At 41.1% G+C, this 26,284-nt stretch overlaps 1 protein-coding gene across 2 annotated transcripts in view; it reads left to right on the forward strand.

The window, feature by feature from the left end:
- The first annotated feature begins 1,835 nt into the window (after positions 1-1,835).
- The window catches only part of TMEM41B (transmembrane protein 41B), a 30,231-nt gene continuing 5,782 nt past the window's right edge, over positions 1,836-26,284 (forward strand). The window contains exons 1-5 of one of the 2 annotated variants that reach the window (XM_038764606.1): positions 1,836-1,951; positions 19,742-19,859; positions 20,768-20,896; positions 22,669-22,762; positions 23,542-23,646. In XM_038764606.1, coding sequence (XP_038620534.1) covers positions 1,852-1,951; positions 19,742-19,859; positions 20,768-20,896; positions 22,669-22,762; positions 23,542-23,646 — 546 coding nt within the window. In that variant the 5' untranslated portion in view covers positions 1,836-1,851. Of the gene's footprint in view, positions 1,952-10,618; positions 10,770-19,741; positions 19,860-20,767; positions 20,897-22,668; positions 22,763-23,541; positions 23,647-26,284 lie in introns of those variants that run through there. The other variant, XM_038764607.1, reaches the window with a different exon arrangement.

Genomic DNA, 26,284 nt, shown 5'->3' on the forward strand with positions numbered 1-26,284 from the left:
GCTTGCACCCACGCCAGCACGTAGTGGTGTCTGGCACATATTAAAACCATGATTTACTTATGTTAAGCTCCCCGTGGATAGGGACTTTTTCATTCATTCATTCATTCAATCGTATTTATTGAGCGATTACTGTGTGCAGAGCACTGTACTAAGCACTTGGGAAGTACAAGTTGGCAACATATAGGGACGGTCCCTACCCAACAGCGGGCTCACAGTCTAGAAGATAAGGTCACTGAGGCCCAGGGAATAATAATAATGATGGCGTTTGTTAAGCGCTTACTATGTGCCAAGCACTGTTCTAAGAGCTGGGGGCATACAAGGTGATCAGGTTGTCCCACGTGGGGCTCTCAGTCTTCCCCCCCATTTTCCAGATGAGGTAACTGAGGCTCCACGAAGTTAAGTGACTTGCCCAAGCTCACACAGCAGACAATAATAATAATAATGATGGCATTTATTAAGAGCTTACTATGTGCAAAGCACTGTTCTAAGCGCTGGGGAGGTTACAAGGTGATCAGGTTGTCCCACGAGGAGCTCACAGTCTTAATCCCCCATTTACAGATGAGGAAACTGAGGCACAGAGAAGTGAAGTGACTTGCCCAAAGTCACCCAGCTGACAATTGGTGGAGCGGGGATTTGAACCCATGACCTCTGACTCCAAAGCCCGGGTTCTTTCCACTGAGCCACGCTGCTTCTCCAAGGCAAGTGGCAGAGGTGGGATTAGAACCCACGACCTTCTGACTCTCAGCTCCATGCTCTAGCCACTATGCCAAGCTATCCGCCAAGCTAGCTCTCTCCCTCCCTTCAAAGCCCTACTGAGGGCTCACCTCCTCCAGGAGGCCTTCCCACACTGAGCTCCCTCCTTCCTCTCCCCCTCCTCCCCATCCCCCTGCCTTACCTCCTTCCCTTCCCCACAGCACCTGTATATATGTATATATTCATTCATTCATTCAATCGTATTTATTGAGTGCTTACTGTGTGGAGAGCACTGTACTAAGCGCTTGGGAAGTACAAGTTGGTAACATAAAGAGACGGTCCCTACCCAACAGTGGGCTGTATGTATTTATTACTCTATCTATTTATTTACTTTACTTGTACATATTTATTCTATTTATTTTATTTTGTTAGTATGTTTTGTTTTGTTGTCTGTCTCCCCCTTCTAGACTGTGAGCCCGCTGTTGGGTAGGGACCGTCTCTATATGTTGCCAGCTTGGACTTCCCAAGCGCTTAGTACAGTGCTCTGCACACAGGAAGCGCTCAATAAATACGATTGATTATTATTGATTGTATATATGTATATATGTTTGTACATATTTATTACTCTATTTATTTATTTATTTATTTTATTTGTACCTATCTATTCTATTTATTTTATTTTGTATGTTTGGTTTTGTTCTCTGTCTCCCCCTTCTAGACTGTGAGCCCACTGTTGGGTAGGGACTGTCTCTAGATGTTGCCAATTTATGCTTCCCAAGCGCTTAGTACAGTGCTCTGCACACAGTAAGCGCTCAATAAATACGATTGATTGATTGATTATCCGATAATCTCCCCCCGGAGCGGGAGAAATGGGCTGTCCCACCGCACCCCCCCCGCCGATTCCCCGCGCGTGGTCCCTTCCGCGCATGCGCCTTATTATTAATTCAATTGTCCCCCCTCCTGGAACGGGAGATATGGGCTCTCCCGCCCTCCCCGCCGAGCCCCCGCGCATGGTCCCTTCCACGCATGCGCCCCGGCCGGGCGTGGAGGAGGCGGGCTTCCTGTACTCTCGCGGTATTTGGCGGGGCGCGCGCGAGCGCGGCACCGGAAGTGAAGCGCTGAGGCGCTGAGGCGCTGAGGGAGAGCGGCGGGGCCGCCATGGCGAAGGGAGCGGGCGGCGGGCGGCTGCAGGCGGGAGCGGCCCGCACGGCCCCGGTAATGGCCGACCCTCCGGCGCGGGACCGCCTCATCCTCACAGGTGAAGCCGCCCGCACGAGGCCCGGGCGGCGGGGGGCGGGCCGAGCCACTCATTCACTCATCATCAATCGTATTTATTGAGCGCTTACTATGTGCAGAGCACTGTACTAAGCGCTTGGGGAGTACAACTTGGCAACCTATAGAGACAGTCCCTACCCAACAGTGGGTTCACAGTCTAAAAGGGAGAGACAAAACCAAACACACTAACAAAATAAAATAAGTCGAATAGGTATGTACAAGTAAAATAAATAAATAGAGTAATAAATACATGCAAACATATATACCTATATACAGGTGCTGTGGGGAAGGGAAGGAGGTAAGATGGGGGGATGGAGAGGGGGACTCCTCCTCAAAGAGCGCTTACCTCAGTGTGCAGAGCGCTGGACTAAGCGCTTGGAAACTACTACAGTAGTAATAATAATGCCATTATTTCCCAATAATGCCGTTTGTACTTCCCAAGCGCTTAGTGCAGTGCTCTGCACATAGTAAGCGCTCAATAAATACGATTGATGATGATGAGGATTGTTATTATTACAGTTCGGCCCCAGATAGACAATCCCCATTCGTTCATTCAGTCCTGTTGATTGAGCGCTTACTGCGTGCAGAGGGCTGGACTAAGCGCTTGGAAACTGTATAAATGTATACATGTACATATGTATGCATACACATGTACATATGTATACATACACATGTATGTATGTATGTATACATATACACACATGTATATATGTATGCATATATGTATATACTCACCTGTATATATGTATATCACCAGTATATATCTATACCACCTGTATATATGTATATATGTTTGTACATATGTATTATTCTATTTATTTTACCTGTACATATCTATTCTACTTATTTTATTTTGTTAGTATGTTTGGTTTTGTTTTCTCTATCTCTCTGTTCTCTCTCTCGCTCTCCCCCTTTTAGACTGTGAGCCCATCATCATCATCATCATCCGTATTTATTGGGCGCTTACTGTGTGCAGAGCACTGTACTAAGCGCTTGGGAAGTCCAAGTCGGCAACATAAAGAGACAGTCCCTACCCAACAGTGGGCTCACAGTCTAAAAGGGGGAGACAGAGAACAAAACCAAGCATACTAACAAAATGAAATAAATAGAATAGATATGTACAAGTAAAATAAATAGAGTAATAAATACGTACAAACCTATATACAGGTGCTGTGGGGAAGGGAAGGAGGTAAGATGGGGGGATGGAGAGGGGGACTCCTCCTCAATGAGCGCTTACCTCGGTGTGCAGAGCGCTGGACTAAGCGCTTGGAAACTACTATAATAGTAATAATAATGCCATTACTTCCCAATAATGCCGTTTGTACTTCCCAAGCGCTTAGTGCAGTGCTCTGCACATAGTAAGCGCTCAATAAATACGATTGATGATGATGAGGATTGTTATTATTACAGTTCGGCCCCAGATAGACAATCCCCATTCGTTCATTCAGTCCTGTTGATTGAGCGCTTACTGCGTGCAGAGGGCTGGACTAAACGCTTGGAAACTGTATATATGTATACATGTACATATGTATACATAGTCATGTATGTATACATATACATATGTATATATGTATGCATATATGTATACATATGCATGCATATACATATTTGTATATATTCACCTGTATATATGTATATCACCGGTATATGTATATCACCTGTATATATGTATACCACCTGTATATATGTTTGTACGTATGTGTTATTCTATTTATTTTACTTGTACATATCTATTCTACTTATTTTATTTTGTTAGTATGTTTGGTTTTGTTCTCTCTCTCTCTCTGTTCTCTCTCTCTCTCTCTCTCTCTCCCCCTTTTAGACTGTGAGCCCATCATCATCATCAATCGTATTTATTGAGCGCTTACTGTGTGCAGAGCACTGTACTAAGCGCTTGGGAAGTCCAAGTTGGCAACATATAGAGACAGTCCCTACCCAACAGTGGGCTCACAGTCTAAAAGGGGGAGACAGAGAACAAAACCAAACATACTAACAAAATGAAATAAATAGAATAGATATGTACAAGTAAAATAAATAGAGTAATAAATACGTACAAACATATATACATATATACAGGTGCTGTGGGGAAGGGAAGGATGTAAGATGGGGGGGATGGAGAGGGGGACTCCTCCTCAATGAGCGCTTACCTCGGTGTGCAGAGCGCTGGACTAAGCGCTTGGAAACTACTACAGTAGTAATAATAATGCCATTATTTCCCAATAATGCCGTTTGTACTTCCCAAGCGCTTAGTACAGTGCTCTGCACATAGTAAGCGCTCAATAAATACGATTGATGATGATGAGGATTGTTATTATTACAATTCGGCCCCAGATAGACAATCCCCATTCGTTCATTCAATCCTATTGATTGAGCGCTTACTGCGTGCAGAGTGCTGGACTAAGCGCTTGGAAACTGTATATATGTGTACATGTACATATGTATACATATGTGTATGTATACATATGTATATATGTATGCATATATGTATGCATATACATGCATATACATATTTGTATATATTCACCTGTATATATGTATATCACCGGTATATGTATATCACCTGTATATATGTATATATGTTTGTACGTATGTATTATTCTATTTATTTTACTTGTACATATCTATTCATGCATATACGTATTTGTATATATTCACCTGTATATATGTATATCACCGGTATATGTATATCACCTGTATATATGTATACCACCTGTATATATGTATATATGTTTGTACATATGTATTATTCTATTTATTTTACCTGTACATATCTATTCTACTTATTTTATTTTGTTAGTATGTTTGGTTTTGTTCTCTCTCTCTCTCTGTTCTCTCTCTCTCTCTCTCTCTCCCCCTTTTAGACTGTGAGCCCATCATCATCATCAATCGTATTTATTGAGCGCTTACTGTGTGCAGAGCACTGTACTAAGCGCTTGGGAAGTACAAGTAGGCAACATATAGAGACAGTCCCTACCCAACAGCGGGCTCACAGTCTAAAAGGGGGAGACAGAGAACAAAACCAAAAATACTAACAGAATGAAATAAATAGAATAGATATGTACAAGTAAAATAAATAGAGTAATAAATACGTACAAACATATATACATATATACAGGTGCTGTGGGGAAGGGAAGGAGGTAAGATGGGGGCGATGGAGAGGGGGACTCCTCCTCAATGAGCGCTTACCTCAGTGTGCAGAGCGCTGGCCTAAGCGCTTGGAAACTACTACAATAGTAATAATAATGCCATTACTTCCCAATAATGCCGTTTGTACTTCCCAAGCGCTTAGTACAGTGCTCTGCACATAGTAAGCGCTCAATAAATACGATTGATGATGATGATGATTGTTATTATTACAATTCGGCCCCAGATAGACAATCCCCATTCGTTCATTCAATCCTATTGATTGAGCGCTTACTGCGTGCAGAGGGCTGGACTAAGCGCTTGGAAACTGTATATATGTGTATGTATACATATATATACATATGTATATATGTATGCATATACATGCATATACATATTTGTATATATTCACCTGTATATATGTATATCACTGGTATATGTATACCACCTGTATATATGTTTGTACATATGTATTATTCTATTTATTTTACCTGTACATATCTATTCTACTTATTTTATTTTGTTAGTATGTTTGGTTTTGTTCTCTCTCTCTCTGTTTCTCTCTCTCTCTCTCTCTCTCCCCCTTTTAGACTGTGAGCCCATCATCATCATCAATCGTATTTATTGAGCGCTTACTGTGTGCAGAGCACTGTACTAAGCGCTTGGGAAGTCCAAGTTGGCAACATATAGAGACAGTCCCTACCCAACAGTGGGCTCACAGTCTAAAAGGGGGAGACAGAGAACAAAACCAAACATACTAACAAAATGAAATAAATAGAATAGATATGTACAAGTAAAATAAATAGAGTAATAAATACGTACAAACATATATACATATATACACGTGCTGTGGGGAAGGGAAGGATGTAAGATGGGGGGGATGGAGAGGGGGACTCCTCCTCAATGAGCGCTTACCTCGGTGTGCAGAGCGCTGGCCTAAGCGCTTGGAAACTACTACAATAGTAATAATAATGCCATTACTTCCCAATAATGCCGTTTGTACTTCCCAAGCGCTTAGTACAGTGCTCTGCACATAGTAAGTGCTCAATAAATACGATTGATGATGATGATGATTGTTATTATTACAATTCGGCCCCAGATAGACAATCCCCATTCGTTCATTCAATCCTATTGATTGAGCGCTTACTGCGTGCAGAGTGCTGGACTAAGCGCTTGGAAACTGTATATATGTGTATGTATACATATATATATACATATGTATATATGTATGCATATACATGTATATACATATTTGTATATATTCACCTGTATATATGTATATCACTGGTATATGTATACCACCTGTATATATGTTTGTACATATGTATTATTCTATTTATTTTACCTGTAAATATCTATTCTACTTATTTTATTTTGTTAGTATGTTTGGTTTTGTTCTCTCTCTCTCTCTGTTCTCTCTCTCTCTCTCTCTCTCTCTCTCTCTCTCTCTCTCTCTCTCTCTCCCCCCCTTTTAGACTGTGAGCCCGTCATCATCATCAATTGTATTTATTGAGCGCTTACTGTGTGCAGAGCACTGTACTAAGCGCTTGGGAAGTCCAAGTTGGCAACATATAGAGACAGTGCCTACCCAACAGTGGGCTCACAGTCTAAAAGGGGGAGACAGAGAACAAAACCAAACATACTAACAAAATGAAATAAATAGAATAGATATGTACAAGTAAAATAAATAGAGTAATAAATACGTACAAACATATATACATATATACAGGTGCTGTGGGGAAGGGAAGGAGGTAAGATGGGGAGATGGAGAGGGGGACCTCTCCTCAATGAGCGCTTACCTCAGTGTGCAGAGCGCTGGATTAAGCGCTTGGAAACTACTACAATAGTGATAATAATGCCATTACTTCCCAATAATGCCATTTGTACTTCCCAAGCGCTTAGTACAGTGCTCTGCACATAGTAAGTGCTCAATAAATACGATTGATGATGATGATGATTGTTATTATTACAATTCGGCCCCAGATAGACAATCCCCATTCATTCATTCAACCCTATTGATTGAGCGCTTACTGCGTGCAGAGTGCTGGAATAAGCGCTTGGAAACTGTATATATGTATAGATGTACATATGTATACATATATTTGTATGTGTGTATATATGTATACATATATATACATACATACATATATATGTGTGTATATATGTATACATATATGTATATATTCACCTGTATATATGTATATCACCTGTATATTTGTGTATATGTTTGTACATATTTATTACTCTATTTTACTTGTACATATCTATTCTGTTTATTTTATTTTGTTAGCATGTTTGGTTTTGTTCTCTGTCTCCCCCTTTTAGACTGTGAGCCCACTGTTGGGTAGGGACCGTCTCTATATGTTGCCAACTTGGACTTCCCAAGCGCTTAGTCCAGTGCTAACAGTGCTTTGCACATAGTAAGCGCTTAACAAATACCCTCATTATTATTATTATATCACCGGTATATGTATATCACCTCTATATGTGTATACCACCTGTATATATGTTTGTACATATTTATTACTCTATTTATTTTACTTGTACATATCTATTCTATTTATTTTACTTTGTTAGTATTTTTGGTTTTGTTCTCTGTCTCCCCCTTTTAGACTGTGAGCCCACTGTTGGGTAGGGACCGTCTCTATATGTTGCCAACTTGTACTTCCCAAGCGCTTAGTACAGTGCTAACAGTGCTTTGCACATAGTAAGCGCTTAACAAATACCATCATTATTATTATTATATCCCCGGTATATGTATACCACCTGTATATATGTATACCACCTGTATATATGTATATATGTTTGTACATATTTATTACCCTATTTATTTTACTTGTACATATTCTATTTATTTTCTTTTGTTAGTATGTTTGGTTTTGTTCTCTGTCTCCCCCTTTTAGACTGTGAGCCCACTGTTGGGTAGGGACTGTCTCTATATGTTGCCAACTTGTACTTCCCAAGCTCTTAGTCCAGTGCTCTGCACACAGTAAGCGCTCAATAAATACGATTGATTGATTGATTGGACTAAGCGCTTGGAAACTGTATATATGTATACATGTACATATGTATACATATGCATATACATATATGTGTATATATATTCACCTGTATATGTGTATATCACCTGTATATTTGTATATATGTTTGTACATATTTATTACTATATCTTGTACATATCTATTCTATTTATTTTATTTTGTTAGTATGTTTGGTTTTGTTCTCTGTCTCCCCCTTTTAGACTGTGAGCCCACTGTTGGGTAGGGACCGTCTCTATATGTTGCCAACTTGTACTTCCCAAGCGCTTAGTGCAGTGCTCTGCACACAGTAAGCACTCAATGAATACGATTGATTGATTGAGACTACAATAATAATAATGCCATTATCAGTATTACAATTCGGCCACAGATAGTCCCCATTCATTCATTCAGTCCTATTGATTGAGTGCTTACCTGGGTGTGCAGAGTGCTGGACTAAGCGCTTGGAAACTACAATACTAATAATGCCATTATCAGTATTACAATTCGGCAGCAGATAGACAATCCCCATTCATTTATTCAGTCCTATTGATTGAGCGCTTACTGTGTGCAGAGGGCTGGACTAAGCGCTTGGAAATTACAATAATAATAATGCCATTATCAGTATTACCATTCGGCCCCAGATAGACAATCCCTATTCATTTATTCATTCAATCCTATTGATTGAGCTCTTACTGTGTGCAGAGTGCTGGACTAAGCGCTTGGAAACTACAATAATAATAATAATGATGCTATTATTATTATTATTATTATTATTACAGTTTCACCCCAGATAGACAATCCCTGTTCATTTATTCATTCAATCCTATTGATTGAGCACTTACTGTGTGCAGAGCGCTGGACTAAGCACTGGGGACGTTACATGGTGATCAGGTTGTCCCACAGGGGGCTCACAGTCTTCATCCCCATTTTTCAGATGAGGGAACTGAGGCACAGAGAAGTGAAGTGTTTTGCCCAAGGTAGCACAGTGCATAAATGGCGGGGGAGGGAAGGGGATTTCAAAAAGGAGAAATGTTAGTATATTGGGGACCCAGGAGTGAGACAACCTTCTCGTAGACTTCAGAATTCACCTTGGTTGGGAAAAATTGCCCCAGTGTATCCAGAAACTAAGTCTTGGTTCCAGGTTGAGAAGAGAGTTGTCGTTTCCCCATGCTGGTTCCTGGAGTAGTTTATAGTTTAGTCCGTACAAATATTCTTAAAGCCCTAGTTTATTCTATAGAAATATTTTTAAAGTCCATCATCTCTGAGTACCTAAGCAAGTGCCTATTGAAATGGAACTCATTCAGGGAAAATTTTGAAGTTCTCTGTTCTACCAGCAGTCTCATGGTCAGAGAGAAATGCATTCTAAGAGGGCTTCACTTATTTACCTTGAAGGTGAAGTTCATAGTAATGAAAGATTTCTGGTGTTAATCCAAGTAGGATTAAAATGGCCCCAACGAGCTGGCTTGGTTTCACATTTTGGTATTATTTGGATATTACTCAAAAGTGCAAATGTAGGCCATGAGCAGTGAAACCAAGCAAGCGGAGGCAGACCACGGAAAAATCTCTCCCACCCCCCCCCACACCAAACGATTATTTTTTTAATTGCCTTCAGAAGGCAGTAATGTTGGAGCTCGTTTGCATCTCCATAGATACAACAACACTTAGATTAGATTCCTTAAATGAAAAGGCTCTTGATTAATAGGGACCAGACCGACTGGTACGGAGTAGAGAATTAAAGTGATGTAATCCTACCAGTCTAGCCTGCACAGCAACATCAGTCAGTGGTACTTATTGAGCACTTAATGTGTGCAGAGCATCATACTAAGCACTTGGGAAATTCAGTACGATAGAGTTGGTAGTTAAGGTCCTGGCCAACAAAGAGCATATAGTCTACAGTAGGAGAAACACTTTACAGATAAGGGACAGTCTTCTAGAAGTCACAGTCTTCTAGACTGTGAGCCCGTTGTTGGGTAGGGACCGTCTCTATATGTTGCCAACTTGTACTTCCCAAGCGCTTAGTACAGTGCTCTGCACACAGTAAGCACTCAATAAATACGATTGAGTGAATAAATACGATTGAATGAATAAGGGAGGTAGTAGAGTATGTACGTAGGTGCTGTGGTGATGGAGTGAATATCAAAATTCTTAAGGGCTACACAGCCAAGTGAAGAGGGGAGGGTGGGAAGGGAAATGAGGGCTTAGATGGGGAAGTCCTTTTGAAGGAGATGTGATTTTAGGAGGGTTTTGAACGTGGGGAGCGTGGTGGACTGTAAGATGTGAAGGGGGAAGGAATTTCAGGCCAGAGGGAGGATGAGGGCAAGGGTTTGCTGATGAGATAGATGAAATCAAGGAACAGAGAGTAGGGTGGCATTAGAGAAGTGGAGTATGTGGACTGGGTTCAATAAATACTACTGTTTTATTGGGTTGTACTAGAAGATTAGTGAGGGAAGGTAGGAGGGAGAGAGTGATTGCTTTTAAAGCCAGTGGTAAGGAGTTTCTGTTTGCAGATTTGGATGGGCAACAGTGTGGAGATTTTTGAGGCATGGGGAGATACGGACTGAATGGTTTTTCAGAAAAACAGTCTGGGCAGTACAGTGAAAAATCGACTGGAGAAGGGAGAGACAGAGGCGGGAAGGTCAGCAAACAGACGGATGCAAGGTGAGAAATAATTGTTGGCAATACGGATGGAGAGGAAAGGGAGGATTTTTGCAGTATTGATCAAGATCACTCGTCCAGTGGCTTTCATGGAGAGATTTATGTACTGTGTAATAATACCAGAGCTTATAGTCTAGAAGTGGGGAGACAGACACTCACTTAGGCATACTCACTCCCTTGATGTTGAGAACATCAATTTGGTCATCAAGAGTGGGTAGAGTAGATAGGGAGGCAAGGTGGGCCGTGATGTGCTGAGAGAGATGGATGGGGTCGAGAGAGCGGAGGTCTCTGTGGGGGAGTAATACAGGGAGGGGGAGTGTGAGAGAGGAGGCAGGTGAGAAGGTTATGGTCAGAGAGGGGGATTTCAGAGTTGGTGAGGGTGGAGATAGTGCAGTGGTGAGAGATGATGAGATCGAGGGTGTGGCCAAGACGGTGAGTGGGGGAGATGCGGTGGAGCAGGAGGTTGGCAGAGTCAAGGAGTGATAGAAGGTGGGCGGCAGAGGAGTCACTGGGTACATCCATGTGGATGTTGAAGTCTCCAAGGATCAGAGTGGGCATGGAAAAAGAGAGAAGGAAGGTGAGAAAGGGGTCAGAATGATTAAAGAAGTTGGAGGTGGGACCAGTAGATGCAGTACCAGTAGATGGGTGAGAAAGGGGTCAAAATGATTAAAGAAGTTGGAGGTGGGACCAGTAGATGCAGTACCAGTAGATGGGACCAGTAGATGGGTGCAGTAGATGACGGCTACAAGAATCTGGAGGGGGTGGTAAAAGCAGATGTTTTGGACTTCTAAGGAGGGGAAGGAAAGGAGAGGGGAGGAGGGATGGTGCTGGCATTGGGATTGGGAGAAGCTGACACCTTCTAATAATAATAATAATAATAATAATAATAATAATGACATTTATTAAGCGCTTACTATGTGCAAAGCACTGTTCTAAGCGCTGGGTAGGTTACAAGGTGATCAGGTTGTCCCACGGAGGGCTCACAGTCTTAATCCCCATTTTCCAGATGAGGTCACTGAGGCACAGAGAAGTTAAGTGACTTGCCCAAAGTCACACAGCTGACAAGTGGCGGAACCGGGATTTGAACCCATGACCTCTGACTCCAAAGCCCATGTTCTTTCCACTGAGCCACGCTGCTTCTCCTTTCCCAGTGAGTCTGCGGGGGAGGGGGATGGGGGTGGCGCTGAGACAGGAGGGCAGGGATGGGATGGGGGCTGGAGGGAGGGGTATGGCGGGGTCCTGCTCAAGGGAAGGGGGATGAGGGTGGTGCTGGTACAGAGGGATTTTAGGGAGGGGGCGGGGAGGAGGGATGGAGAAGCAGCGTGGCTCAGTGGAAAGAGCATGGGCTTTGGAGTCAGAGGTCATGAGTTCAAAATCCGGCTCCGCCACTTGCCAGCTGTGTGACTTTGGGCAAGTCACGTAACTTCTCTGTGCCTCAGTTCCCTCATCTGTAAAATGGGGATGAAGACTGAGAGCCCCCTGTGGGACAACCTGATCACCTTGTAACCTCCCCAGAGCTTAGAACAGAGCTTTGCACATAGTAAGCGCTTAATAAATGCCATTAGAAAAAGTGGAGGGTAAGAGCTCGGTGGGAGAGGAGAAGGGGAAGGTGGGCATATGCGAACAGGGGCCCTGAAAGGTCATGGTGAAGTCAGTGAGGTAAACGACAGCACTAAGAGCAGTTAACAGCTAGCATAATAGTAATAATAATAATAACGATGGTATTTGATAAGCGCTTACTATGTGCCAAACACTGTTTGGGAAGACGAGTAAATAACCAAGTAATATGAGTGGTCTGAGTAGATGCAAATGCAGGTAGTTGCTAAAAGTAACACAGTGAGAACAAGGCCATTGTTACCTGGTAAAGGGGTGTTGGGGGGCATCAGTCACATCGGTTCGAACACAGGGAAGGAGCGAGTGGGGGCTCCCTAAAGGTGGTCGCTTTGGGGGAAGCTCGGGAACACAATGTCCCACGGGCCTGGTTGGCAACCTGGACGGGCTATAGGTCGCTTTGAGGGATGATCCTAATGATCACGGGAGTGGTCCCAGCCCGGGGGAGTTGGATGGTCAGCAAAGTCGACCTCATGAGGGTCATCTGGGAGATATAGAGCTTCTGACTGGCCGTGGGGCCTGCTGTGGGGCTGGGCCTCAATGTCCTCAGGAGGGGGACGACCATGAGTCTGGTTGCGGGTCATTGGAGCCCGACAGTGGGCTTCTCAGGAAAGGAGATCTCAGTGACCGGAGGGGAAAGATCCTATCGGGAACAGGAGGACTCGGGGTCCAATGGCAGGCTCCTCAGGAAGGGAGATCTCAGCGCCCACGTGGCGGCATCTGGAGGGGAAAATATCCTTCAGGGGAGAGGAGGACTCGGGGTCCGATGGTGGGTTCCTCAGGAAGGGAGAGCTCAGTGCCCTCGTGGCAGTGTTCGGAGAGGAAAGATCCTTCCGGGAGAAAGGAAGACTTGGGGTCCGATGGCGGGTTCCTCAGGAAAATAGATCTTGGCGGCATCCAGAGGGGAAAGATCCTACCGGGAACAGAAGGACTTGGGGTCCAATGTCAGGTTCCTCAGGAAGGAAGATCTCAGCGCCCTCGTGGCCACACAATAGGTTCCTGAATTTTTCCTATGAACACTATTATAAATGCGGGATTGGTTCCTGAACCAAGGTTGAATACCAGTTCCTTACCAAAATTACCCAGAAATATATATTCAGTCAATTATAAATGAATGATTGCTACATTAATATATGAATTTGAATCAGAGAGGTTCCACATTATGGTAGCCTACTTCATCAGAAATGAAATTAACTTATCTGACCTCTTTTCCCTCTCCATGATCAATCAGGCATACTTACTGAACACTAGCTGTGTGCACAACACTGCACATGGGAGAGCACAGTATGACAAGAGTTGGATGGCACATTTCCTGCCCACTATGAGCATAATCTAGAGGGGGAGAAAAATAATTTGGGTTTGGGTGGGAAGATGAACAGTTCTGTTTTGGACATGTTAAGTTTGAGGCGTTGGTGCGACATCCAAGTAGAGATGTCCCAAACAGGAGAAAATGTGAGGCTGCAGAAAAGGACAGCGGTCAAGGCTAGAGAGGTAGATTTGGGAATCATCTATGTAGAGATGGTCGTTGAACCCATGGGAGCGAATGAGTTCTCCAAGGGAATAGAGAACAGAAGGGGACTTAGAACTGAGTCTTGAGGGACTTCCACATTTAGAGGATGGGAGGCAGAGGAGGAATCTGAAGGAGACTGAGAAGAAGTGGCCAGAGAAATAGGAAAACCAGGAGATGACAGTGTCAGTGCAGCCAAGATCTCCCTTGTAGAGGAATATAAAAGAAACAGCTTCTGGGCTTCCAATTCTTAGCATTCAGTTCTTTTTTTTTTTTGCCTATTTAAGTGCTTACTATGTGCCAAGTATTGTTCCAAGTGCTGGGGTAGATACAGGGTGATCAGGTTGGACACAGTCCCTGTCCCACATGGTGCTCACAGTCTTAACTCCTATTTTACAGATGTGGGGACTAAGGCACAGAGAAGTGAAGTGACTAGCTCAAGGTCACCCAACAGACAAGTGGTGGAGCTGGGATTAAAACCCAAATCCTTTTCACTTCCAGGCCCACACTCTATTCCACTAGGCCATGCTGCTTCCCTCTCCATCAGGAGGTTGCACCTGGGGCATACTCCCTGGCCTCTACAGTGGGGGCCTGGGAATAGAACCCAGCTCCTTCTGACGCCCATGTTCTATCCAACAGGCCACACCACTTTATTTAGCAGTAATCAGGTAGTTAATTCTAGACAAACTCTGCATTAAGAAAAACTTGCCTTGTTATACTTTGTGTGCAGATATATATATATACACACACACATATATACATGTAAACATACATGGACATATATACACACACACAAAAAAAATTCTTCCCACACTGCATCACAGTCTATGTAGATGGATATGTGATGTTGGAAAATGGAATTCTCCAGTGTTCTATTCAAATTGTACAATGACAATATGAGCTATGGGAGAATTGACTATATCATCGGCAGAATTCTCAGTATATATTTCAAACCTCCAATATGACCTTTGCCCATATTTTGGAGTAGTTAGGTGAATACATTTTCGGAGTCACCTGACTGGTAGAAATTTGGGAGGCTAGTCTCTAGGTGAAGGTTTAGAGCCAGCCGAGTATGTAAGTTAGTGTAGTTGTTACTTCAGTACCTGTTCTACTGAGACTGTAAGCCCCATGTGGGGCTTGGATTGCGTCCAACCTCATTAACTTGTTTCCACCCTGGTGCTTGGCACATGGTAAGAGCTTAACAAATAGCACAGTTATTGTTGTTATTGAAAATATTTCTGACCCCTGCTAAAAAAGGTTTAATTTACTCACTGCTACAGCATTGATCCAGAAGGCTAAATGAGAAGTGTTCACTAACATCATCTAAGGGTTGGTACAAAGTAATGTCTCATTTTTAATTTCATAACCAAAGTATCAAAGGAAAGTTATGCAAGAGAATGATGAAATGTAAGTCTTGCCCACACATTTTTAAACTGAGTAGTGCTGTGACTGATCAATGTCAATATCATACACGTTCCAAATGATACTCTCAAAATGTGCACACAAAACAGAGGCTATTGTTGAACTCTCTGCTGAAGTCCTCCTGTGGATCTTCATAAGATCTTAAAGAATGAATAGAGAGAATATTACATTGATGTGAGTCACCATCAAACTCTGGAAAGCATTTTTTGAGATCAGGAATCCAGTACTGAAAACCAGGCCTCAAAATGGTTGTTCTGCAGTGGCAGCGATAGTGGGAAAACAAGTTGGATTGATAGGCTTATAAGGGGAATTCCCTCACAACACATGAGTTTTGTAAGGTACTGAGAAACTAGTGGTCAGAAGCATCCTGCAAGACCTTGCGGTGGGGGAAAGAGGAGGGCATGGGGTTCGGGGGTATGGTGTGTGTGTGTGTTTTGCTAGTGCTGACCTTTTTTTTCCACTGTGCCTTGGTCTCGCCTGTCTCTCCCCTGAGCCCTGGCCCAAGTCCTGCCTCTGGCCTGGAACATCTTCCCTCCTCAAATCTGACAGACAATTACTCTCTCCCACTTTAATACCTTATTGAAGGCACATCTCCAAGAGGCCTTCCCAGACTAGGCCCCCATTTTCCTCTTCTCCTACTTCCTTCTATGTTACCCTGACTTTCTCCCTTCGTTCTTCCCCCGTCTCATTCCCTTAGCACTTATATACTTATGTGTCATTTATTTATTTGTATTAATGCGCATCTCCCCCCCTAGACTGTAAGCTCATTGTGGGCAGGGAATATGTCCGTTTACTGTGTTGTATTGTACTTTCCCAAGCACTTAGTACAGTGCTGTGCACATCGTAAGTGCTCAATAAATGCGATTGAATGAATGTACCAAGAAGCAGCGTGGCCTTGTGACCAGTGTGGCAGAAGGACCCTGGGTTTTAATCCCAGCTCCACCACTTGTCTGCTGCTGCGTGACCTTGGGGAAGTCATCATCAGTCGTATTTATTGAGCAAGTCAAGTGACTTGGGCAAGTCACTTCTCTATGCCTCTGTTCCCTCACCTGTGAAATGGGGATTGAGACTGTGAGCCCATATGAGACATGAACTGTGTCCAACCTGATGAGCTAGTACCTACTCCAGTGCTTAGTTCAATGCCCGGCACATAGTAAGTGCTTAACAAATACCATTTAAAAAACAAAAAATTCCAGTATATATTTATGTTTGCTTCCCATTTGAATGAAAGCTTGTAGTCAGGATATGTATCACTTTGTTATTCGTACCTCCCAAACACCTAGTAAGGTGTCTTGCATCGTTGGACATTCAATAAATGCTACTAGTGTTTCTTGGATTCACAATTGCAGAGAATTCCTTTCTTGGAACCAAACATATTTCATGTTAGATTTTGCATATACATGAAACAGAAAGAAGTATTTCGTCTCATCCTCGGGAACTACTGTTGAGTGTTTTTAGCAGGAGGTTTGTTTTTTTTTTCCCTTAGAAGGGGCCACAAAGTTATTTTTCCCTTAAAAGGGAGTGTACTCTCAATGCGTAGCTTAATTGTCAAATAAGAAATGATCAGGAATTTCTTATTCCCCCATATTGCTCAACATTTATATATAAAAATGAGATTGTTCCTAATTGAAAGTTTTTTCCCACATTGTTAATATCCCTGTGCTAGTAAAGGCCCTGGGAAACCAGTGTGATTGGAGGAGTGTGTCTGACTTTTAAAAGGTTAAGCATTTGGTTCTCAAACTAAACCTGCAGGTTGTTTTCATCATCATCAATGTTATTTACTGAGTACTTACCATATGCAGAGTAAGTGGTCAGTAAATACAACTGAGTGATTGCAGAGCCACTTGTCCTCTGTTTGACCTTGGGCAAGTCACCTAAGTTCTCTGTGTCTCAGTTACCTCATCTGTAAAATGGGAATTAAAACTGTGAGCCCCACATGGGAGAGCCTGATTACCTTGTATCTACCCCAGCACTTAGAACAGTGCTCGACACATAGTAAACGCTTAATACCATGATTATTATTATTATTACTTGGGAGAGTACAGTACAGCAACTGAGTAGGTATGTTCCTTGCCCACAGCGAACTTCATATTAATGTGTGTCTTCCCCTATAAACTGTAAACCTGTTGTGGACAGGGAACGTGTTTGCTAATTCTGTTATACTCTCCCAAGTGCTTAGTACAATGCTCTGCACCTAGTGAGCTCTCAACAAATACCATTGAGGGTGAGGCAGACACTAATATAAATAATTTATATTACGTAATGTATTGTTTTAGTTCAGATAGCTGACTGTTTACCCAAGTACTTATATCCCACCTTGACTATAGCATTAGCCACCATGCTCACCTCCCTGCCTCCAGAGCCTCCCCACTCCAGTCCTTACTTCACTCTCCTGCCTGGATTATTTTTCTAAAAAAAGGTTCAGTTCATATCTTCCCTCTCTTCAAAAACCTCCAATGGTTTCCCATCCACCTCTCCATCAAACAGGAGCTCTGTACCATCAACTTTAAGGCCCTCTATCAGCCCACTCCCTCTTGTTTATCTTGTTGCCAACTCCTTGTACAGTGCTCTGCACACAGTAAGTGCTTAATAAATAAGGTTGATTGCCCACATCCTCCCTCTGTCCTGGAACTCCCTCCCCTTTTATATCCAACATACAACCACTCTTCTCCTCCAAGAGGCCTTCTCCAACTAAGCCCTCATTTCCCCTACTTCTTTCCTTCTGCATCACGTATGACTTTGCATTTGTACTCTTTAATCATTTAACATTCACCCTACCCTCAGCTCCACAGTACTTGGGAATATCTGGTAACTCTTTTACCCTCTGCACACAGTAAGTGCTCAATAACTACCATTGATAGTGAGTATAGTTTAGGTTGTGAGTTTAGTCCAGAGTGTAAGCTCCTAGAGGGCAGGGATAATATCTTCCTACTTTCTTGTACTCTTCCAAGTGATAGTACAGTGATCTGCACACAGAAAGTGCTCAATAAATATTGAATGATTCATCAAAATTCAATTATGTTTAATTCCTTGTTCTCATTTGAAACTTAGGGCAGGAAAGTGAACTTTTCAAACTTTGGGAGTTCTTTTTTTACTCTCTTCTGAGCATTTCAATCAATCAATCGTATTTATTGAGCACTTACTGTGTGCAGAGCACTGTACTAAGCGCCGGGTAAGTACAAGTTGACAACATATAGAGACAGTCCCTACCCAACAGTGGGCTCACAGTCTAGTTTCCACATACTAACTTCCGATTTTAATTTAAATTTGGTTAGTTTTCCAACTACTCTTACAGGGGCTTCCACTGTGTCTTCTCGGATTAGTAAGATATTTTAGTAAGTGTATATATATAAATGGAGTCTTGGCAAATTAGTGTCTACTGAAGTAGTATAATATAAGGTTTCTTCTGTGCTGAAATGTGTAGGTGGTTATAGACTGCTTGCTCATTTTATTTTTCTGGCAAGGTCTGGTAGATATGAAAAAACCAGGATTCCTTAACACATAACTTAGATCTCACCACCAGAAATTAAAAAAAAAAGTATCTTCAGTAGAATTTCATATTTGAGTGGGTGGCTGTAGAGTGCCTACTTGTTTTGTTTTTCCAACTAGGTCCAGTAAATTTGATATTCCTTAGTACATAACTTATATATCACTACCAGAAAAAAAAAGGTTTTTTTCAGGAGAGTCTCCTATTCAATACTATCTCTATATCTTGGAGATATCTTGTATACAGGGTTGGTTTGTGCAACAAAAGGTCTATGTAAAGAAATTAAATGATAGTCTAGTTTATGAATTTCTTTACTGCTTTGATAACATCTGTTTTATTTTGTGGCCCTTTTTTCTGCTGCTGTGGAATATTTAAAAGCCTCCTCTCAGAGCAAATGAGCATTCTGTTGTGGCAGGCTGCTTAAAATATGGCTAGGCTCCTAAAGAAGTTAAATATAGCTTTGTTCCAGGTGGAAATAAAGAGAAAACAGACTTCCTTCTTGCTAGTGAATCTGTTTTTTCTGCATACTGGCAAGTACCTTATGACCCAGAAATAATTCTGCAAAAACTGTCAACCCAAGGGTAAGTTAAATATGATAGTAGGAAATAAGAAGTGTACATGAATGGTTAGAGGGAAGAACCTAATTTTCCCCCTGCAACTTTTCCACTAACCATGTGCCTGGTTAATGTCATTGCACCTCAAACGTTTCTGTCTGTAAAATTGGCATTATGATTCCTAAAAGATGGTGTAAAGGTTCATATGAATAGTACCACAATTAGAAAGTTCCAATTCATTGAAAGTAATTTTTGGAGGTAGATGTCTGTGAGTTTCCAATGGGAAAAGTACTCCAGGAAATGCTCGGCCATGAGAATCTAGAAGGGTACATAAAACTATGCTCTAAATCTTGCAGTTTTTATCTTTTTCATCATTATAGTTTTGTTTTTCTAGAGCAAAATCATGCACAAGCTGGATCGGCGAGAATGTCTCTCCTTATACTAGTGTCCATTTTCTTGTCTGCCGCTTCTATTATGTTCCTGGTATATAAAAATTTTCCCCAGCTAAATGAGTAAGTATAACAGAGGAAGAATTTGACTTCCCCCTCAAAATGTATTAACTCTGAAGCCTACTTTAGGATAAAGATCTTTAATTTCCAAAGAAAACTGCCTAACCTGTAGCAAATTCTCTAAAGTCAAAATACTTAATCAGCTAATAGCCATATACTAAAATAGAGGAGTATTATTTTGTAGGCATGTAGATTATCAGCATTATTAACCATATTTATTTTCCTCCCTTCCTTTGATAACACTTCAATTATAGCAGTTTTATAATTTTTTTTTAATGTATGTAAGCTTGTTATGGGTAGAGAACATGTCTGCTAATTCTGTTGTACTTTCCCTAGCACTTAGTACAGTGCTCTGCACATAGTAAGCACTCGATAAATACCAATAATTGAGTGGGAGAGGCGGCCTTACACATGCCACACAGAAGTCGGCAGAAAGGTTACAGGTATTGTGAGGTGATTATAACCCAGGGTATATCTGTAAAGTTTATTTTAAAAAACTACTGAAAAATATTTCAAAAGCAACAGTTTTAATGAAGCTGACGACTACCAAAATTTCATGAAGATTTCCAGACATGATATGTTAAACGATGACTTCATTACTGCCTGCTTCTGGGACTTTCTCACTTAATCAAAAATGTTCAAAAATGATAGCCTTTTAGCTTTTAGTTTCATAAATGCCTAGTATCTCCATAAACATTGTGCCCAGTAATATGAAATGACCTGACAGGATCTTATTTATTGGCTTCTAAACTTGAAAATGATAAATTCGATTTCAGAGTAGAGTCTGTCCCTCAAAGCATTTAATCTCTTGGGTAAAATTTAATGCTTACAACTTGGGATATCTAAATTATGTTGGGAAATTTGGTTTTAAAGACTTTGAAAAAATTTATAACATTGTTTTGTTTCTTTAGAGAAGAAAGAGCAAACATGAAGGTTCCCAGGGATATGGATGATGCCAAGGCATTGGGAAGAGTTTTGTCTAAGTACAAGGACACTTTCTATGTACAAGTTCTTGTGGCTTACTTTGCTACGTATATTTTGTATCCTTTTCCTGGTGTTTGAAAGTTTGCTAGCTGGCAATGATGAATGAAAATTATCATTTTTTAAATTGGAAGACAAATGTTGTGAATTAATGTATTTGAGCTTAGATTCAGGGGTATTTAAATGAGGCAATAAGACGTGAGGTTCTCTTTCCTTTTCCTTCTGGAAACTACTTCTGATCAGTAGAGCTTTTAGGAGGAGACGTTTTCATTTCTTTGTGTCATGGTTATAGCTAGTAAACAAGGGTAGAGTTTAGGTGGTAAAGAAGGAGTAGCTGGATTTCTTAGGTTTTTGTTTAGGTTTTTTTCCCCTCTCCTTTCTAGAAAGTCACAGGGAAGGCAGCATAGCCTAGTGGAAAGCCTGATCCTGGGAATCAGGAGATCTGGGTTCTAGTCTTGGTTCTGTCACTTGTCTGGCGGTCTGTAACCTTGGGCAAGTCATTTAACTTCTCTGTGCCTCAGTTATCTAATCTAAAATGGAGATTAAGACCGTGAGCCCCAAGTGGGACAAGGACTGGGTTCAGTCTGATTAGCTTCAATTAATCAATCAATGGTATTGTATCTTTAAATACATTTACTGTATTTATACAATTTAGTGTATCTATAAATAGGGTGACTTGTATCTACCCCAGTGCCAGTACAATGCCTGGCACATTGTAAGTGCTTAGAAAATACCATAAGGGAAAAAAAATATATTGTCAAGTGAAAATGTGCAGGGGTTCTGGTGAGCATGGTAATAGATTGGGTTAGGCTGTACTCCCATTAAGAGGGATCAGCCCAGCAGCCATTCAGAGGGGACTGCTGCCTGAATTTAGCCAAGCTGCCCAGGCTTCTGATAAATCCTTGAAAAGTTAAGGATTTGGTTAAGCCAGACATTGAAGTTCATTAAGGCAAGATGCGGGCCCAGCAAGGCTTTAGCTGAGCCCCCAGATTCTGGCCTCTGGAAAGCTCTATTTTACCCTTTCTCCTCTAATTTTGATACAGTTGGTGAAATTCTCACATTCTTACCTTCCAGTTTAATTCCGCTTGCAATATTGACAAGTCTCCTTTCCAGAGGAGTCAAATTGCCGTAGTTTAGGTGCCCTGGAAACACTCAAGAGAGCTCATTTTAGTGTCCTGGAGTATGACCCTGCCTCCTTTCTAGTAACTACTTCTCAGTTTATGTAGAAAATAGATTTGAAAGGAACTTTTGTTTTTTTATGGTACTTGTTAACCATTTATTATGTGCCAGATGTAGTACTAAGCACTGGTTGTAGATTCTAGGTAATCAGGTTGGGGACAGTCCTGGACTCACAAAGGGCTCACAGGCCTTAGTATATTTAGTTGCACCTTGTACTTCCTTGTTTGGGAGTAGTGAGAGAAGATAACCATTGGTAAAACAGTCCTACAATGGTTTGTTTTACAGCCTCTAGAAGTACTTTACTGCAAATGGTAAGCAGGAAGTGTTCCTATCAACTCGTTTATTATGTACTCTCCTGAGCACTGTACTAAGAGTGGGAGAGTACAAGCACTTAGTATAGTGCTCAGCACACAATAAGCTCTCAATAAATTTGATTGAATGGTGAATTTGTACTTTAAAGAAACATAGGAAGTAGTAATGACTACATGATTATTCTATACAGTGTCACAGGGTTAAAATATATAGCAGCATTTGGAGCTAACTTAATGATGTTGCTCTTGCAAATTTTGGTACACTATTTTTTCTAAAATCAAAAATGGTAGTTTCTTTCAATTATACTTAAAAGATTCATCCTTAATTGGTAAACTATCAGTTTGCAAACATTTGCCATACCAGGTTCTATATTTCTCAGCATACTCTCAGGATTTCTCTATCCATTTCCACTAGCCTTGTTCCTTGTTTGCTTGGTAAGTGTATGAAATATATTGCTGGGAATCGGGAAGTGTTTTTCAAATTGTAATTTTCATGATCCTGGTGCCACTGATTTGATTCCACAAGTTGGCAACTCCAGGCACTTTCTCTTCTAGTTCTCAGAAGACATGGGTGAGATAGCAGTGTTTGCTAAGTCACCGGTATCCTTTTATAGGAAAATATTTCATTTCACCCAACAGGAACACACATCTGATTTGAGGGGTGTTGAAAAACTTGGGTACTTGCCATTTTCCCTGGTCCAAAGACATTTTGTATTGTTTGGAGGTGAAAAAGCCTAAGTTTGGTTTAAGACTTTCAGCAAGCACTAGATAGAACATGAAGATCATCCACATTTACATGTAAAGAACAGAGTTCATCAATATTTGAATCTACCCTTAATAACACTCTTCAAGGCTGGAACTCAAAGAGGGTCATTTTGTAACATCACAGCACTATATTGTATATTAAGGTTAAAGTCTATTTTTATTTAAACTGGAATTTGGTTTATGAAAGTAAATAATTTTAATTCATATTTGTAATGGTTTATTCCCAGCTGCTGGAAATCTTAATAGGAAGACTAATTGGCCCTAAATTCTTATTTAGACTAAATTCCCTTACAGAATCTAGTTTCTAGCTCAAGGTGACTGCAGAGCAGCCGTGCCGTAGTAAGACAAGATGGGCAAAAATGATTAAGGTAGATGAGTTTTTGGGAGAGTCGAGGACTAACGAGAAGATCTGTAATAATCACGTTGCTTCCAACTTTCTGTTTTTTCAGTGCTCCGGACTTGGTGCTTCCTTCTGTTACATGCTTTCCTATTTAGTGGGCCGACCAGTAGTGTACAAGTATTTAACAGAGAAAGCAGTGAAATGGTCACAGCAGGTAAAACGTTTTATCACTTGAACCTTCAGTAGTAGTTCCCGTAACTTGTGCTTACCAAATTAAGCACTTCATTTGTAGTGTTAGTTTATAGTCCCTCTAGATTGTTAAACTCCTTGTGGGCAAGGAACGTGTCAACCGACTCTTTTATGTTTTACTCTCCGAAGTGCTTATTACACTGCTGTGCACACAATAAGCACTCAATAAATACCACTGATGGATTAGCCTGATGATACTAGACCCCTGGACGTAGGGCCTGATAGAAATTGGATGGTGAGTCAAAGTAATTGCGCACTGAGACAGACTTTTAATAACTTAAAATAACTCATGACCCTGGTACCATATATCTTCAGTTCTTTTCTTATTTCCAACAGATTGCCTTAACATTTGTGTAAGTGTGGGAAAAGAAAGTTTTAAAAATGGAACAGCCTTATAAAGTGAAATGCTATTTTCATTATTGGTGAATACAAAGTTTTTAGTCTTTGATATCTTCTTAGCAGCGTATTAGGGAGGACACTCTGGTGGCTAAGGATAAAGTTCTGTCATGGGGTCTCAATCCATAATAATTTATTAGACACTCTGTGCAAAGCAGTTTACTTAATGCGTGGGAGAGTACAATAGAATTAGTAGACTCAAGGAGCTTACAGTCAAGTAAGGGAGGCAGACACTAAAATTGCAGGAGCAACAGAGTTTAAAGATACTTTCTCCGAATTTGGTAAACTTAAGCTCGTTGAGGGCAGGGAATGTGTCTGTTTATTGTTATATTGTACTCTCCCAAGCGCTTCGTTCAATGCTTTATGCACAGTAAGTGCTCAATAAATACAATTGAATGAATAATATAGATGAAACTTCGATTTTTTAAAAGTAGGACCCCTAGTGAGGTAAAAACAGGCAATTGCATGGCCTGAATATCAATAAAACAAATAATCGCCCTCATTGGCTTATCTCAGTTAAAAAAGCATAAGTTGCATTGAAATAGTTGTGTTTTCTTTTGTGTGAAGTTTTCATTCACAGATGGCAGCCTATCGCATGGGAGTTTTTGGGGGTTTTTTTAGCAGTCAGTACCTATTAAAGCCAAGCTTTACTTGAGTAAAACTTTCTGCATTTTCCATGCTGTCTTAAAATTACTTTCAGTTTATTCTCATTTCTCAGGAAATTAGTAAAATCATTTAAAAATCTTTTTAGAAATTAAATCTTTTTGTAGATTAAATTCTTCATTACACGTTTTGGCTAGTGAACTCTCTGAGTGATGATTCACTCAAGTATTTAAATAAAATTTAACTCCAGATTTTATACGAATTTAATGTTGTGTCCAGCTATCAGTAGTGGAGCTGCTTTCCAGTGCTTAGAACAGTGCCCAGCACTTGGCACATAGTAAGCGCTTAACAAATACCATTATTATTATTATTAAATGTTTATTAAGCCTCTGCTGTATGCAAAGCACAGCCAAAAAGCAAGGAATGAGAATTAGCCCAAATCTGTGACTTGTTATGGGCAGGGAACTGTGTCTACCGACTCTGTTATATTGTACTCTCCCAGGTGCTTAGTACAGTGTTCTCCACACAGTAAGCGCTCAATAAGTATGATTAATTGCTTAATCTCTGGCCCCCAAAGTACTCACAGTCTAATCTTTCATTCTTAATTTCTGTCTTGATTTTCTATAAGATAGGTGAGAAGAAAATTAAGAGCATAAAAAAATCATTTTAATTCTTCAGTTCCCCAAATCTCTAAACTACTTAATTTTTTAAAAAATGTTTAAATTTAAAGAAAACATTTCCTGCTACTAGTAGTAGTAATGATATTAAGTGCTTACTGTGTGTAGAGCACTGTAGTAAATGCTGGGAAAGAGTCTATGGATGAGAATTAGGGTCCTTTAAGGGTTCACAGATTAAGAATAAAAGGGGAAATGGGACTGGTGTAGGCATAAGGAAAATATAAAACAGCACAAACATAAAATTGAAATAAGAGGGTAAAGTAAAATAAAAGTTGCAGGATACTAGGGCTAGGAGAGCAGAGTTTTAGGCAACTGGAGATTCAGAGTCCCAGCAGTCACAGCCACAGGAAACTTCTAAAATCCCATGTAGGCTAGGAGCAGGTTAGATTGGGAGGTAAATTTTACCCGGTGCAGCTTTAATATAATCACTCATCCTACCCTGCCTAGATTACTGCAGCATCCTCCTTGCTGACCTCCCAATCTCCTGTCTCTCCCCACTCCAGTCCATACTTCACTCCACTGCCCGGTTCATCTTTTGCGAAAGTGCTCATTTTTTTATTTTATTTGTATATATCTATTCTGTTTATTTTGTTAGTATGTTTGGTTTTGTTCTCTGTCTCCCCCTTTTAGACTGTGAGCCCACGGTTGGGTAGGGACTGTCTCTATATGTTGCCAATTTGTACTTCCCAAGCGCTTAGTACAGTGCTCTGCACATAGTAAGCGCTCAATAAATACGATTGATGATGATGATGATGCTCAGGACATGGCACCCTCTCCCCCCCAACCTCATAAATCTCCAGTGGTTACCCATCCACCTCCGTATCAAACAAAAACTCCTCACCAGTGGCTTTAAACCACTCCATCACCTTGCCCCCTCATACCTCACCTCGTTTCTCTCCTTCTACAACCCAGGCCACATACTTTGTT

The sequence above is a fragment of the Tachyglossus aculeatus genome, chromosome 22 (genome assembly GCF_015852505.1).
Source record: "Tachyglossus aculeatus isolate mTacAcu1 chromosome 22, mTacAcu1.pri, whole genome shotgun sequence".
Lineage (NCBI taxonomy): Eukaryota > Metazoa > Chordata > Mammalia > Monotremata > Tachyglossidae > Tachyglossus > Tachyglossus aculeatus.